Below are 13,397 nucleotides of genomic sequence, written 5' to 3'. Positions count from 1 at the left end.
AGCCATTGTCACTCCAGTCTTCCAAAAGGGCAAGGAGGAGGAGCCAGGAAACTGCAGGCCTGCCAGCCTCACCTCCATCCCTGCAAAGGTGATGGAACAGCTCATCCTGGAGCTCCTCACTAAGCATCTGGAGGACAAGAAGGTGATCAGGAGCAGTCAGCATGGATTCACCCAAGGGAAATCATGCTTGACCAACTGGATAGCCTTCTCTGATGGAATGACTGGCTGGGTAGATGAGGGGAGAGCAGTGGATGTTGTCTATCAGGCCTTCAGCAAGGCTTTGGACACTGTCTCCCATCACATCCTCGTAGGTAAGCTCAGGAAGTGTGGCTGACACACCAGAAGGCTGTGCTGCCATTCCGAGGGACCTGGACAGGCTGGAGAGCTGGGCGCAGAGGAACCTCATGAAGTTCAACAAAGGCAAGGGCAGGGTCCTGCACCTAGGGAGGAATAACCCCAGGCACCAGGACAGGCTGGGGGTTGACCTGCTGGAAAGCAGCTCTGCCGAGAAGGACCTGGGAGAACAAGCTAAGCATGAGGCAGCAATGTGCCCTTGTGGCCAAGAAGGCCCATGGGATCCTGGGGTGCATTAGGCAGAGTGTTGCCAGCAGGTGGAGGGAGGTGATCCTGCCCCTCTCCTCAGCCCTGGGGAGGCCACATCTGGAGTACTGGGTCCAGTTCTGGGCTCCCCACTACAAGAGAGACATGGCACTGCTGGAGAGAGTCCAGCAAAGGGCTACAAAGATGGTGAGGGGACTGGAGCATCTCTCCTAGGAAGAAAGGCTGCGAGAGCTGGGCCTGTTCAGTCTGGAGAAGAGAAGACTGAGAGGCGATCTGATCAATGTGTACAAGTATGTGAAGGGAGGGTGTCAAGAGGATGGGGCCAGACTCTTCTCCGTGGTGCCTAGTGACAGGACCAGAGGCAATGGGCACAAATTGAAATGCAAGAAGTTCCATCCAAATATGAGGAGAAAGTTATTTCCTATGAGGGCAACAGAGCACTGGCACAGGTTGCCCAGAGAGGTAGTGGAGTCTCCTTCCCTGGAGATATTCAAAACCTGTCTGGACGCGATCCTGGGCAACGTGCTGAGAGGATCCTGCTTGAGCAGGGGGGTTGGACTAGATGATCTCCAAAGGTCCCTTCCAACCTCATCCATTCTGTGATTCTGAGCTACAGTCAATCAGGTTGTTTGGTCTCATTTTATATAGAAATTAAGCAAGATAAATTGTTTTCATAAAGCAGACAGAGAAAATAGTTCTTTAACAGGGGGTTGTCATTCTCTCAATTTCATAAACACAAAAAACCCCAGCCAAACATATGCAATTTTTGAACATGAGTTTTTCCCAATCCCAAGCCAAGATGTGTTGCGTTCGCAGACTAAGTTTATAGTACATATCCCTCTAGTGGTGTAAAGTGACATGACTCTATTAAACTTAACTGATCAGGTCATGAGGTTTCAGAGTAATGTATAGAAAGAGGATCCTTTATCACAGGCAACCAGGAGAAACCACAGGGAATTACTTCATTGGTACATGAAGTACAGTTTTAGTGACACTGAACATAAGTATTTCGGGGTCTCTATGTTTGTTTCTACATTTGTTATTTCAGAAACAAGATATTCCTTCCATATGTTTTATACATCATGCAAAGAAAAGCTAACACTTGGGCATAGACATTAAGTTTGACTGTCTAGTCAAACAGACTGCATTTAGATGCAAATAACTTCAGGCTGTCACACTATATCCAGAATAGTAAATGTACACTATAACAAGTACTTCATTACAGAGGAAAAGTATTGCTTTTCATATGTATTATTGTAACAGCTGAAATGGTCAACATTGGCTTTGTGGAAGCTGGATTTACTTTTAGAAAATAGTTCTAGGAAAAAAGCGTGTATGTTATGGTTTGTGGTTCTCTCAATATTATCTTTCTAAGAGCACAACGGCTGGACGGTTTGCCAGGCTTCAAAAGTGGATATGTCACGGAATAGGTCAGAAATAAATAGACATTGTGATGGCGAGTACTACAAAAAATGCATCAAATGAAAAAAGATAATCATTCAAATAAAAAGCTAGCTATATATTTTTGTCTTTCTGTTTTCTATCTAGGAAAAAAATAGAACGGATACCATCTGATGTTATTGTTTCTGCCCACTCCATAAACTTGTTAACCTACCCTGCTCAGTTGTAAACCAAGTTTCATTTCTGGCTACTTCTATTATGGTTAAAAACCTTCTCATTTCCATCATACGCTTGGGAAAAGGAATAAATATCAATATTTTTAATTATTTATTTAAAACCAATTGTAATTGGATATTGTACATATTGCTTGCTCTTTATATTGCTCCTGTTTTGTGCTGCTAAATCCGTGAAGGTGATATTTAATATTTATTTCTTTGCTTTCCTAAGTACCGTAACTTCAAATTTCAAATTATTTTTTGTTGGGACCTTTTAATCTTCGAATGGCTATCCATGATGAGAAAAGACAGATGAGAGCCCTGCTAAATTCGTTACTATACAAACCGCACAAAGTAAAACTGAACTTTCAAAACCCCAAAAAGTTGAAGTGCACCAGCGAAGCTATAATAATCCTCAGAGTTTGGAGCCAGTCTTGTGCTTTTTGAATCCGTTTGGTGCTTTTCCAAACCTCACTCTCAAAAGCCTAAATATGGGGATGATAATCTATTTCAGAAAAAAAAAGAACCAAAAAAAAAAAAAAAGAAAACGCAGACAACTGACAGGTCTGTAGGAAAAAATCCACAGCGATTTTGACGATGTTTTGACAAGTGAAATATTTCTGTCATTGCCGGCACCAGAATCAGTCTTGTTTTGAAGTCTAGGATTTCACATCAGCGAGAAAAACGGTTTAAGCGCGTCTTTTCCTGAAAAAAGCCTGTGTACCAGCTGAAGGGGAACAGGTTATTCTGCACGAGGGCCTGGCGCGCGGACGGCGGCAGGACGCCATTTCCATTTGGACAAGGAAACCTTTGTAATTAGGCGCGATTCTGTCAGCTAACGGAAGGGGCAGATGAGGGGAGACGAGACGGGGTGGGGAAAAGAAGTTAGCGTGTTCGCCTAAAAGCGTAATAAGCGGCGGGCAGCGGGGTGCCAGCCCCCGTGCGCGACGCCTCTCCTCAGCCCTCGGCCCTTCCTCTGAACGCACGCGACGCTATGAGGCCCTTTACGTGGCGGTTTCGGCCTTTCGCGCGCCTCGAGGCTTTCCCTTTTCAGACTGTCTTTGCCTCTAGATGGAAACCCTGTCTGAGAAGCGCTTGGCGTATTCGGGGTGTTAAGTAATAGTAGCGCGCGCCGCAAGCGCCGAGGAGGCTGAGAGAAACACCCCCCCCCCCCCGGTGCCGTGGGCAGCGCTATAAAAAAAACCCTTCTCCCTCCTCCCAGTCTGCTAGTACTAGAAACACTCTCCCGCTCTTTTTTTTTTTTTTAAAAAAAGACAACAAATTGAGAGCAGTGGCTTCTCTGCAGGGAGGAAAAACAAAAACACCTAAATGACCCGAGCGGGCGCTTTTTGGCCCAAAACGCAGGCCAGCGGGGCCCTCTGCCACCTGAAGCACTACCAGGCAAGGAGGTGGCCTGAACCGTGCCTATGTTTTTCCCTCCAATTCCCTTCTCCAAAAAAAAAAAAAAAAAGAGGCCTTTTTTATTCATGTTTGTCCTCCAAAAAACCATCCCCGCCCGCCTCGCGGCCAGGCCGGGGCTAGGCCGCAGCCCGTCGCCATGGCAACGCGCGGGCTCCGCTCCCAGGGCGGCGGCTCCTCCCCCGGCCGGGCGGGCCCGGAGCGGCCCCCGCCCGCTCGCCACGGCCGCCGGGGCTCGGCGCCTCCGTCCCTCCCCTTTCCCTTCCTTTCCCCTCCCTTTCCCTTTACTCGCCGGCTTCGTCTCGTCGTTGTGGCCTGGAGCGGACGGCGCGATGGCTCCGGCCGCTGACCGGGAGGGTTATTGGGGCCCACCGACCTCCACCTTGGAGTGGTGCGAGGAGAACTACGCCGTCTCCTACCACATCGCCGAGTTCTGTGAGTGGCGGCCGCGGCCCCCTCTCGGGCCCCCGGCGGGCACCGTGGTGGCCCCTCGCCGGGGGTTGCTGCCCTCGCCCCTGGGCCCCGCAGCGGAGACGCTCTCCCCCCCCCCCCCATACTCCCCTCTTTCGTGAGGGGAGCAAATAGGGCCTGGGAGCCCCTCTGCCCTCAGCTAGCCCTGGCAGGTGAAAGTTGTTTGTTATTTTTTTTTTACCCTTTTTTTGCCCCAAAATCTTCCCCCCCCCCAGGAAAATCTCCCCCCCCCCCCCCCCCAGGAAGGTTAGGCCCTCTTGTGCCCCGCGCCATGGCAGTGGCGCGGGAGAGCGGGAAGGGCCCCTGGGGCGGCCGAGGCGGGATTGGGGCGCTTGGCACTGCGACTAGGGGCTTCACAAGGGTTATGAGGGGGGAAAGAAGGAGTTTTCGCCGAGGTTTCTTGGGGCGTCACGCCGCGAGGCGACGCGGCCCCACGGCTCGGCTCCCCTCGCGGGGAGGCGGGAAGGACTGGCCGGCCCCAGCGGGTCGAGCTGAGCGCCGGTGTCCCCGGAGCGCGGTTCAGATCTGATGAGTGGGAAGAGATCGGCGTAGGGGAGAGATGGCATGGCCGCCGTTGGCCTTGGCCGAGTCGTCGTGTGGCAAGTGATGGGCCTGCTCTGTCGGGGTAGCTCTGAGACAGCCCGAGAGCAGGCCCGTGTTCGGCTCTCAGAACTCTGTTGTTCAAGTCTCAGCTGGGAATTGGGAAGTATTCAAGCATCTTTTAGGAAAAGGAGAAGATGCTTCAAGTGAAGCCTCAGCCAGGGCTTGAGGTAGTCATCAGATACAGTATATTACGGTACTGGGTAAATCCCAGTCCTCTGTCACTGATGTTTTGCTGCAAAATGAAGTATTTCTGTGCTCTGGGCAGTGACTTTACAGGGTGCAGTGGCTGTAGTTATGTGCTGCCCTCTCAGACACCCTGTCCTCCAAGAGCTTTCAGGCACATAAAGAAGCTGTTTTTGAAATGTTAAGACTCTGGGAGGCTCGTCGGAAAGTGAACAGGTTATTCTCCCCTCGAGCGCTTGGAGGGGGCAATCCGAAAAGGCCGCTTGCATAGCTGGGCTGCTTCAGCAGCGCTTTTGGAGAGCTTGGCATCCAGGAGCTGGAAGGTTCTGGGCTGTGACTTCTGATTGCAAACAGTGACATGGGTGAAGGACCAAAATGAATGGTTGTGAAAGAGGTTTCGCAGTGTGGGAATGGGAAGGAGTACAGGAGTTGAATAGGAGTAGCATAGACGGTGGGGGGGGGGAGGGAAGGGGAAGGAAGTTGATATGTAGATATATGGCTGAAAGAGGCGGACCCGTTTAAAAAGGAACAAAACTTAATATTCGAAAAAGGGCCACACTTAGATATTTTTAAATAGAATGACAATTTTGTAGGGCATATATTTTTATGCTTTGCTCATGGTAGAAAGTAATTTGTGAAACAATCTGCATAGGGAAGAGGAAGGTCTCTTACTTCCCTTATGTAAAAATAAATTTGACTGATAGTGCGTGCATGTAAATTTTGAAATAATCCCTGCATTGTTGGACAGGTGAATTGATAGGTTTCGTCGTCTTCTAGATCATGCAGGAGAAAGAAAACGAGGATTAAATTAAAGGTGCAAGGTAGAAAGGTGTTTATTCTGAAGAATAAGGGATTAATTACATGGGATGTTTTCCACAATGAAAAAGCTGTTTTAAGAGTTCTGGTCGCCCCTCAAGGTTTTAGTGTTTGGAACCATGGTTTGTCATTCCTTCAGTTGCGCTGAAGCAGTTCTGTGTAAGGGTTGTGCTTTAAATCAGAGCATTCAAATGGTCCAGGTTTGAAAAGCAAAACAGTACATAGGGCCACTTTATTTATATAACACTACGTAATTTCGATGGTGATGTTAAGATAGTTTAGATTAATAATGATAAAACTGGACTGTAGGGGTCAGGGGAAGTAAAAATCTTTTTTTCTGAGGATATGAACCCCCTGCACTTAAAACTTAGTTAGCACAAATGGATTGGCAACATATCTTTCATAAAACAACCAAGAGGTCTTTCCTAGCTTTCTCTAAAATACTGAATTTGATGTTTATTATTTTAGAAGGTCAGAGAGAAGGGTTACTCTGAAATGTGGTTAGTTTAACAGAAGAGCTGAAAGTCTGTTCGGGGTTAGTGCACGACCCAGCTGTCTTCTGCCGGTTGCTCTGCCTTTATAGCCTCCTCCATCAAATATTCAAATGCAGAAAGTAAACAAACCAGAAAGTAGAAAAATGGTTTTCTTACCTCTCTCAAAGTTCTCATAATGGGAATGTTTGATATTGCGGTTGATACTGTTTTTAAAATTCATATGCAGCCTATTTTAAGTGTTCTGTAATTTATAGAAAAGTGAAAATCAGTTTTGAACTTCTCACTCTCTTGGTTACAGCTATAGTGATGGTATTTTTAATCTTTTTGATTAAATGTTTATTGCAAATAATATATAAGGAACAGTTGGAGGCCTGAAGCTTGAAAGATACTGGTAGGTCCAAGTCAAATATTATATTTTCCTTAGGTTTCTAAAGCATCCTGAGAAGCCAAACTGAAAGCTTGTCATGCAAATTAAGTCTTCCTGCCATTTAACAATTTGTTTTTAATATGCTAATTTAAGTACAAATTGCTACATTGTGTTCCAGAAGCCTACGTGCAGTTCTTTGCCATTCATTCTCTGAAGAATTAGTAAATGGTGGCAGCTAATCAAATGCATGTATTCAGAGATGTGGACGTGAGGTAACATGTTACAGTGTTTTTTCTATAGTACTTGATATTTGCATTCTCTCTTGATGTACCCCAAACACAATGATTCATACTCAAAGATTCATGTTTTTAATAATGAAAAATGCCCTTTTTTGCCTTTCTGAATCTTCACTTAGTCAGTTTTCCTCCCTCGTGGTGATGGATGACTAACTGCTCTACATCTTTTTGTCGAACATTAAACCAATTGAAACTGAAAACCTGTTGAAAAGAATTATTTTACCAGCTTAAGTGTGTTAGGCCCTAAAATGACTCTTATCCCTCACGGTGGTGAGTAAACAGCAGAAGATTGGCAAGGAGATAGGAGCACACTGACCGATCAATTATTGCAACTGCCAAAACACTTAGTGTGCAAAATCCATGAGAAACAGCAGGTTGCAGCCTTTAGGCTTGCACCACGTAGGTATCAGTCTGGATTTGTATATGCCTAAAGAATTAGAGCTTCCCATGTTATCTGTAGTGCATACCCCGTGTTGTAGCCTGTCAATTCACCTTAAACCCATGCCCCGCCAAACCTCGCCACGGGCCGATGCTTTGCGGTGCCTGGGAGAGCCTGATCGCTTCCCCGCAAGGTTCCTGGCGTTCCCCTTGCAGCTGGGGGATGTCAGGGTAATAAACATCTAATAACCTTACTCCAGAGTGATGCCTTCTACCTCTGTATTCCAAGCGTCTGTTAACACGTGACGTAGTCCACAGGGTACGCAGAGGAGAATGCCCCTTTGGGCGAAATTGGATGTGTCAGGGAGTACCCTGCAGTGCAGACCAGGATGGCCTGCAACAGAGCAATGGGGGCCAGTTGCGCAGTTTCTGGTGGGTTTGGCAGCACCTGCCAATTGGCTGGAGGTAGCGGATGCCAGTAGCCACGCCACGTAGTGTGGAAACACTGCTGCAAAAGCTATGATTAAATCGGCTTACAGGGGCAGAATAGAAAGCTGCAGGGGAGTTGGGGTGGATCCGTGCCTAAGGCTCCGTGCCTTGGATGCTGAATGTTCACATCTACAGCAGCATGTAAAAGTGAGAGTGTGCATGTTTGAAAGATACAAAGATACAAAAATCATTGCCTCAGAGGTGGTGGTGACCCAGTCTGATCGAGCTAAACTGCTAGCATGAAATTGTGAAAATCTTGTGGCCCCGCATTACAAATCGAAAGCGCTCCCAAGCTGACCGACTGCCTGCCACAGCGGTTCAAGTTCAAGCAATTATGAGTCAGCCTGACTGCCATCTTCAGAAATGAGATGGCAACATCTGGGATACGTCTAGTGATTTGGAGGGGGAGGAAGCGTATAACATCCCTGCCGCTGAGGCTTGATTGGTGCTAGAAATGCACCTGGAAACTGACGGTACCAACCACCATCAGAATCATATTCGACAAGATATGTATTGCACATTCTGTACTAGTGAAATACAGGATTTATTGCAAAATTGTAAACATCAATCTGGAGAACTGTTACTAGCATGGTTTGTGCGTGTTTGGGATAATGGGGGAAATGCAGTTAGCCTGTTAAAATCCAAACTTAATCAAATGGGAGGGCTAACTACTGATCCTGATGTTCAGAAAGCACTCACAGGTATTCAAATCCTGCAAGGTAGTGATGGAAGGGAAACTGAAGCGCCTCTTCTCTTCCAATGGCTGTCTGCAGCCATTCAGGAAGAGTACCCATCCACTGGGGAATTAGAAGCCCTGGTACCCCGTGGAAGACCGTGGCAGAAGGCATTAATGCCCTCAGGCAATTAGGTGCAGCATGGGTAGTGGTCATGGGAGTAATAGATCCTGACCACATCCGTGTGCAGAAAACTATCCGTGCCGCTTTTGTGCAATTGGCGCTGCCCCAACTTAAAGCTTCATTGCTGGGGGTGGTGACAGCTGCAGACGGCACCATTGGGGAGTTAGTAACTACATTAATGGAATTAGAAAAAGTAGTGGAATCCAATAAGGGGGCCTGCCCCGTTATGGGACAGAAAAATAAAGTGAAAAATACAGGGACAAATACAAGGAAAATTACGAGACGAACAGTGTGGAATGATTTGTTGCGTTCCGGGGATTCCCCAAGAGGAGATTAACGGGTTGCCAGCTACGGAGCTTTTCCGCCTCTGACAACAATTATCTCCCAATACACGAACAGTACAGCCGTTAAAGACTTCAGCTGTCCAGCCACCGGAAACCCTGTCAGCACCCCTCTCATCGCAACAGTGGAAATTACCCAAAGCCCATTAGTGACTCGGAGGCGGGTCTCCTGCGGCAGCACGAAATGTGGAAATTCAATCATATCACACAGGGGACCGTCCCTGTATGTTCCATTTACTATTCACTGGCCACAGGGAGGGGAACAGCATATAATGGTGCTTATAGACAGAGGAGTGCAAGTAACTACAGTAGCAACTGCGCTCCTACAGACAGCAGGGTCCCAATTTAGGAGGTGCAGAAGTTAGGGGCAACACTAATAAAAGAGCAGCTAGCCAAAGGAAAGGCCCCCCCACTTTTCTACCATGGTACTTGTCACCCCAATACAAGAATATATTTTGGGCACCGACATATTGTTGGGACAACTAGTGCATACTGAGTGGGGACCTTTCTGTTTGGGCGGCCAACTTATATTTGAACAGTAACTGTAGCGAAGCCCATTCTTAGAGGTCACCCTAAGTGGGACCCAGTGCAATTGCAGTGCCACAGTACACCTTTACACAACAACAGTATCTCATCCCTGGGAAAGCAGGAAATCACTGCTACAATTAATACTATGTTGGAAGTTGATATTGTATGACAGGCAATGAGTCCTTTTAACAGCCTCATATGACCAGTGTGGAAAAAGGACGGTATGTGGCGTATGACAGTGGACTACTGAGCGTTGAACAAAGCAGGGCCTCCCCTTACTGTGGCTGTTCCAAATATGGTGAGCATTATGGAAACTATTATAACTGCACAGATGCCATATCGTGTGGTTATAGATTTGGCTAATGCTTCCTTTTCCATTAATATTCACCCTGACAGCCAAGACCAATTTGCATTCACTTGGCATGCTATGCAATATACTTTCCAACTGCTACTCCGGGGTACAAACACAACCCAACCGTTTGTCATCAGATGGTGGTGGCAGATTTACAGAGGGTTCCCTTTGAAGGAGATGTATCATGATATTAGGTGGTGATATAGCCCTGGTACAGCAAAACTTGGGTTGCTTGATGCAGCACCTCACTGAAATGGGATGGTCTATTATTCCTGACAAAATTCAAGGACCATCAGCAGAAGAAGTAGTCCTGGGAGTAGTGTGGCCTTGGCCGAATAGAAAAATACCGACCAAAGTATGGGATACGATTTGCCTTTATCCAGCACCTCAAAACGTGGGGCAACTACAATCATTCCTTGGTTTGTTGAGGTACTGGTGAACGTTTACTCCTCATTTAGCTAAGCTTATGCATCCTTTGCAAGCGCTAATTCGGAAGGCCATCATCTGGTTTTGGAAGCCAGAACATTAGACAGCTTTTGATTTGTAAGGAGACAATCCTGCAGCACACCTATTTAAGGGCACCTCGGAGGGATTTACCCTTTGAACTAGAAGTGACCCTGCATCAGGACGCAGCGTCCTGGGGTCTTTGGCAACAAGCAGGGGAAAAGCAAAAAGAGCCTGTAGGTTACCAGTCACACACCTCGCGAGGTGCGGAGACTCAGTACGCTCCTCTAGAGTGCCAAATTTTGGTGGTAGCGTGGGCCCTTCAGGATATGGAACGTATAACTGGGTCGGCCCCTGTCAGGATGCGTACACCTATACCCCTGCAAGCTTGGATAGAGGACCAGTCCACGCAGGCCCATGCCACTGTAGCCCAGGCAGCAACGCATTTTAAATGGAAGCACTGTCTGTGGCAGCGAATGCTGACAGGTAAGCCTGCTATCAGCGCAACTCATGCCTTACTCTTGGGGGCAGTTACCTTTATGCCAGCCTTGGAGTGATGGAAGCAGCTGAACATGGAGGCCCCCGGCCCAACTACACAGGATGCACCCAATTATGCAAAATTATCCTTTGAACAGAAAGAAAAGGCATGGTTCACAGATGGGTCAGCCACATACAATTGTCCTTTATGTCGTATGAATCATGCAAGCTATATATTGCAATGTAATCCCATTGCTGATGTTAGTTATGTTTATGTCCATTTGCTCTTACCTCCTGGGTGGTTCCTACTCTGTGGAATTGCCACTTATACTTATGGGCCCATGAACAGTACGGGTGGACCTTGCAACATGGGCGCCTTATACTTTTACCCAGTCCCTCACCTCAGAAATGGCGAGCCAGGTGAGAGACCCTGCCAATCCCACCTACCTGTGATCCACATCTTATTCTCAGATCCAACCTTATTCTCAGATGCTGAGGCTTTGGCCCTCACTATCTCCATTGCAGGAGCACCCACTATGATAGGGCATAGCTACCGTGCCCGAGTCAAAATTGCTTGCGTGTTAGCTAAATCAATAAACCTAACCTCCGCTCTAATTGCAGTTTTGAATGAAGAACAAGGAGAGGTACGTAGAGGAGTGTTACAAAATAGATTGGCCATCGACTACCTACTACTGCGACATAATCATGGATGTGCGGAATTTGAAGGCATGTGTTCTTTCAGTATCTCTGACAATAGCAAACTTACTGAACAACACATAACTCACCTCCACAGCTTGGCCTTCTCTCTAAAGCAGAGTACTGGTGGGACTTGGTAGCTTGGCTGCCTGTTCTGATTGGCTGGCTGGGTCAGGAAGATAGTACAAGCAATGCTTGCATTAAATTTAACTCTGATATGCGTTTATGTAGGTACCTCCTGTATCATCCAGTATGCTAGTGTATTTTGGCGAACGCCATCAAAACCATGGATCTACCAGCTGGAAGAGTAAGAGAGAGTAAGAATGAGTCATGGGGAGCAGTGTAGTGGATAAACAGCAGAAGACTGGTGAGGAGATAGGAGCACGCTGGCCGATCAGGTATTCCAGCTGCCAAAACACTTGGTGTGCAGAATCCATGAGAAACAGCAGGTTGCAGCCTTTAGACTTGCACCATGTAGGTGTCAGTCTGGACTTATATATACCTAAAGAATAAGAGCTTCCCTTGTTATCTTTATACCTAAAGAATTACGGCTTCCTTTGTTATATGTATACCTGAAGAATCACAGCTTGCCTTTTTATCTGTAGCACATGCGCAGTACCCTGCGTTGTAGCCTGTCAGTTCACCTTAAACCCATGCCCCGCCAAGCCTTGCCACGGGCCGATGCTTTGCGGTGCCTGGGAGAGCCTGATCGCTTCCCCGCAAGGTTCCTGGCGTTCCCCTTGCAGTTGGGGGATGTCAAGGTAATAAACATCTAATAACCTTACTCCAGAGTGGTATCTTCTACCTGTGTGTATTCCAAGTGTCGGTTACCACCGTTAACACTCACTGATCAAATCTGTCGTGTGGTATAGTAGTTTATTCTTCAGGCTTTCTCAGGAGTTTTGTTTTGACTCCTTATGGGCTGGAGGGCAAGCAGTACAGATGCATTTGTTTTGAACTAGTCTTTTTCAGCTCCCAGTGCCTTTGTACTGAGTTACTCTTGTATACCAATATTAGCAAAATAATAATAAAGAAAACCCTACCCTCCCACCTAAGCAAACAGAACAAGGTCAAATATAAGTGCTATTGTTAAAACACTAAGAGCCTAAATGTTACAGAGCACCCCTTATTTTAAAAGGGGTCATGCTTCAGGTCAGTTTAGCCCGTGTGACGTTCAGTTTCTGGGGTCTATTTTGATTTGAAAGTCCATGACAAGTTGCTTACCCTTCTTTCATCCACTGTTATGACGGTAAGAAAGGTTGTCTTGTAGAATATGAGGAATGAGTATAACTAACCTTCATATATTTCCTTTGTTGGAAATGCTGCGGATAGTGTCATTTTAAACAAACACTTTGAGTTCAAAGAAACCCTCTTCGGTACCTGAGAGCTTTATAATTCACAGCCAGGGGATTTGTTGATTTTATGAACTTAGTGATGTGTTTGAGTGCAGATCATACTTTACCGATGTTTTCAAGTATATGAAATGTTGCCTTGAGCTATTGTTGTCCTTGAGTAATATGCACCATCTACAGCATGCCTGCTTTTGAGATAGTAGGTTCTTATGTTGGCATTTACGGCAGAAAACATCTGGAACGTGGCTTCAGGCTTCCCAGGGAATTGGTAGAAATTATTTCTTTCTTGGCCTCTGATTCTGTGACATGATGTTTTGCTACCTTCATATAAAAAAAGGTATTTTGTATTACCAATATGAAATCCACTATTTTTTATTTTTATTGAATATCTTTCTACCAGAACACTGTAACGGTGCTTTTCTTTTGGGATCCTTATTTAGAAAAAAAGCAGATTGTGAGACTCTGCCCATGTTTCTAGTCACTTTTGTTGATCTTTCTTAAATTCTTCCTATTGTTGTTATGAGTATATTGAAATAAGATGACTGTTACCTTTATTGTTAGATGAGAGACATCTCATTAACGAGCAGGGTGCCATCAGAACATTCTCTATGTTGCAAACAACAACATACAAATATTGTTTTCTTAGCAGCACTCAAA

At 46.4% G+C, this 13,397-nt stretch overlaps 1 protein-coding gene across 1 annotated transcript in view; it reads left to right on the top strand.

Annotated features, from left to right (window-relative positions):
* The first annotated feature begins 3,794 nt into the window (after window positions 1–3,794).
* Window positions 3,795–13,397, top strand: part of ACER3 (alkaline ceramidase 3) — a 63,801-nt gene continuing 54,198 nt past the window's right edge. The window contains exon 1 of the mRNA XM_068930714.1: window positions 3,795–4,031. Within this exon, the coding sequence (XP_068786815.1) occupies window positions 3,929–4,031 (103 nt within the window). The 5' untranslated portion in view covers window positions 3,795–3,928. The remainder of the gene's footprint in view (window positions 4,032–13,397) is intronic.

The sequence above is a fragment of the Struthio camelus genome, chromosome 1 (genome assembly GCF_040807025.1).
Source record: "Struthio camelus isolate bStrCam1 chromosome 1, bStrCam1.hap1, whole genome shotgun sequence".
Taxonomy (NCBI): Eukaryota; Metazoa; Chordata; class Aves; order Struthioniformes; family Struthionidae; genus Struthio; species Struthio camelus.
The sequence above is the reverse complement of the archived record's forward strand: the minus strand, read 5'-3'. Positions and strand labels throughout refer to the sequence as shown.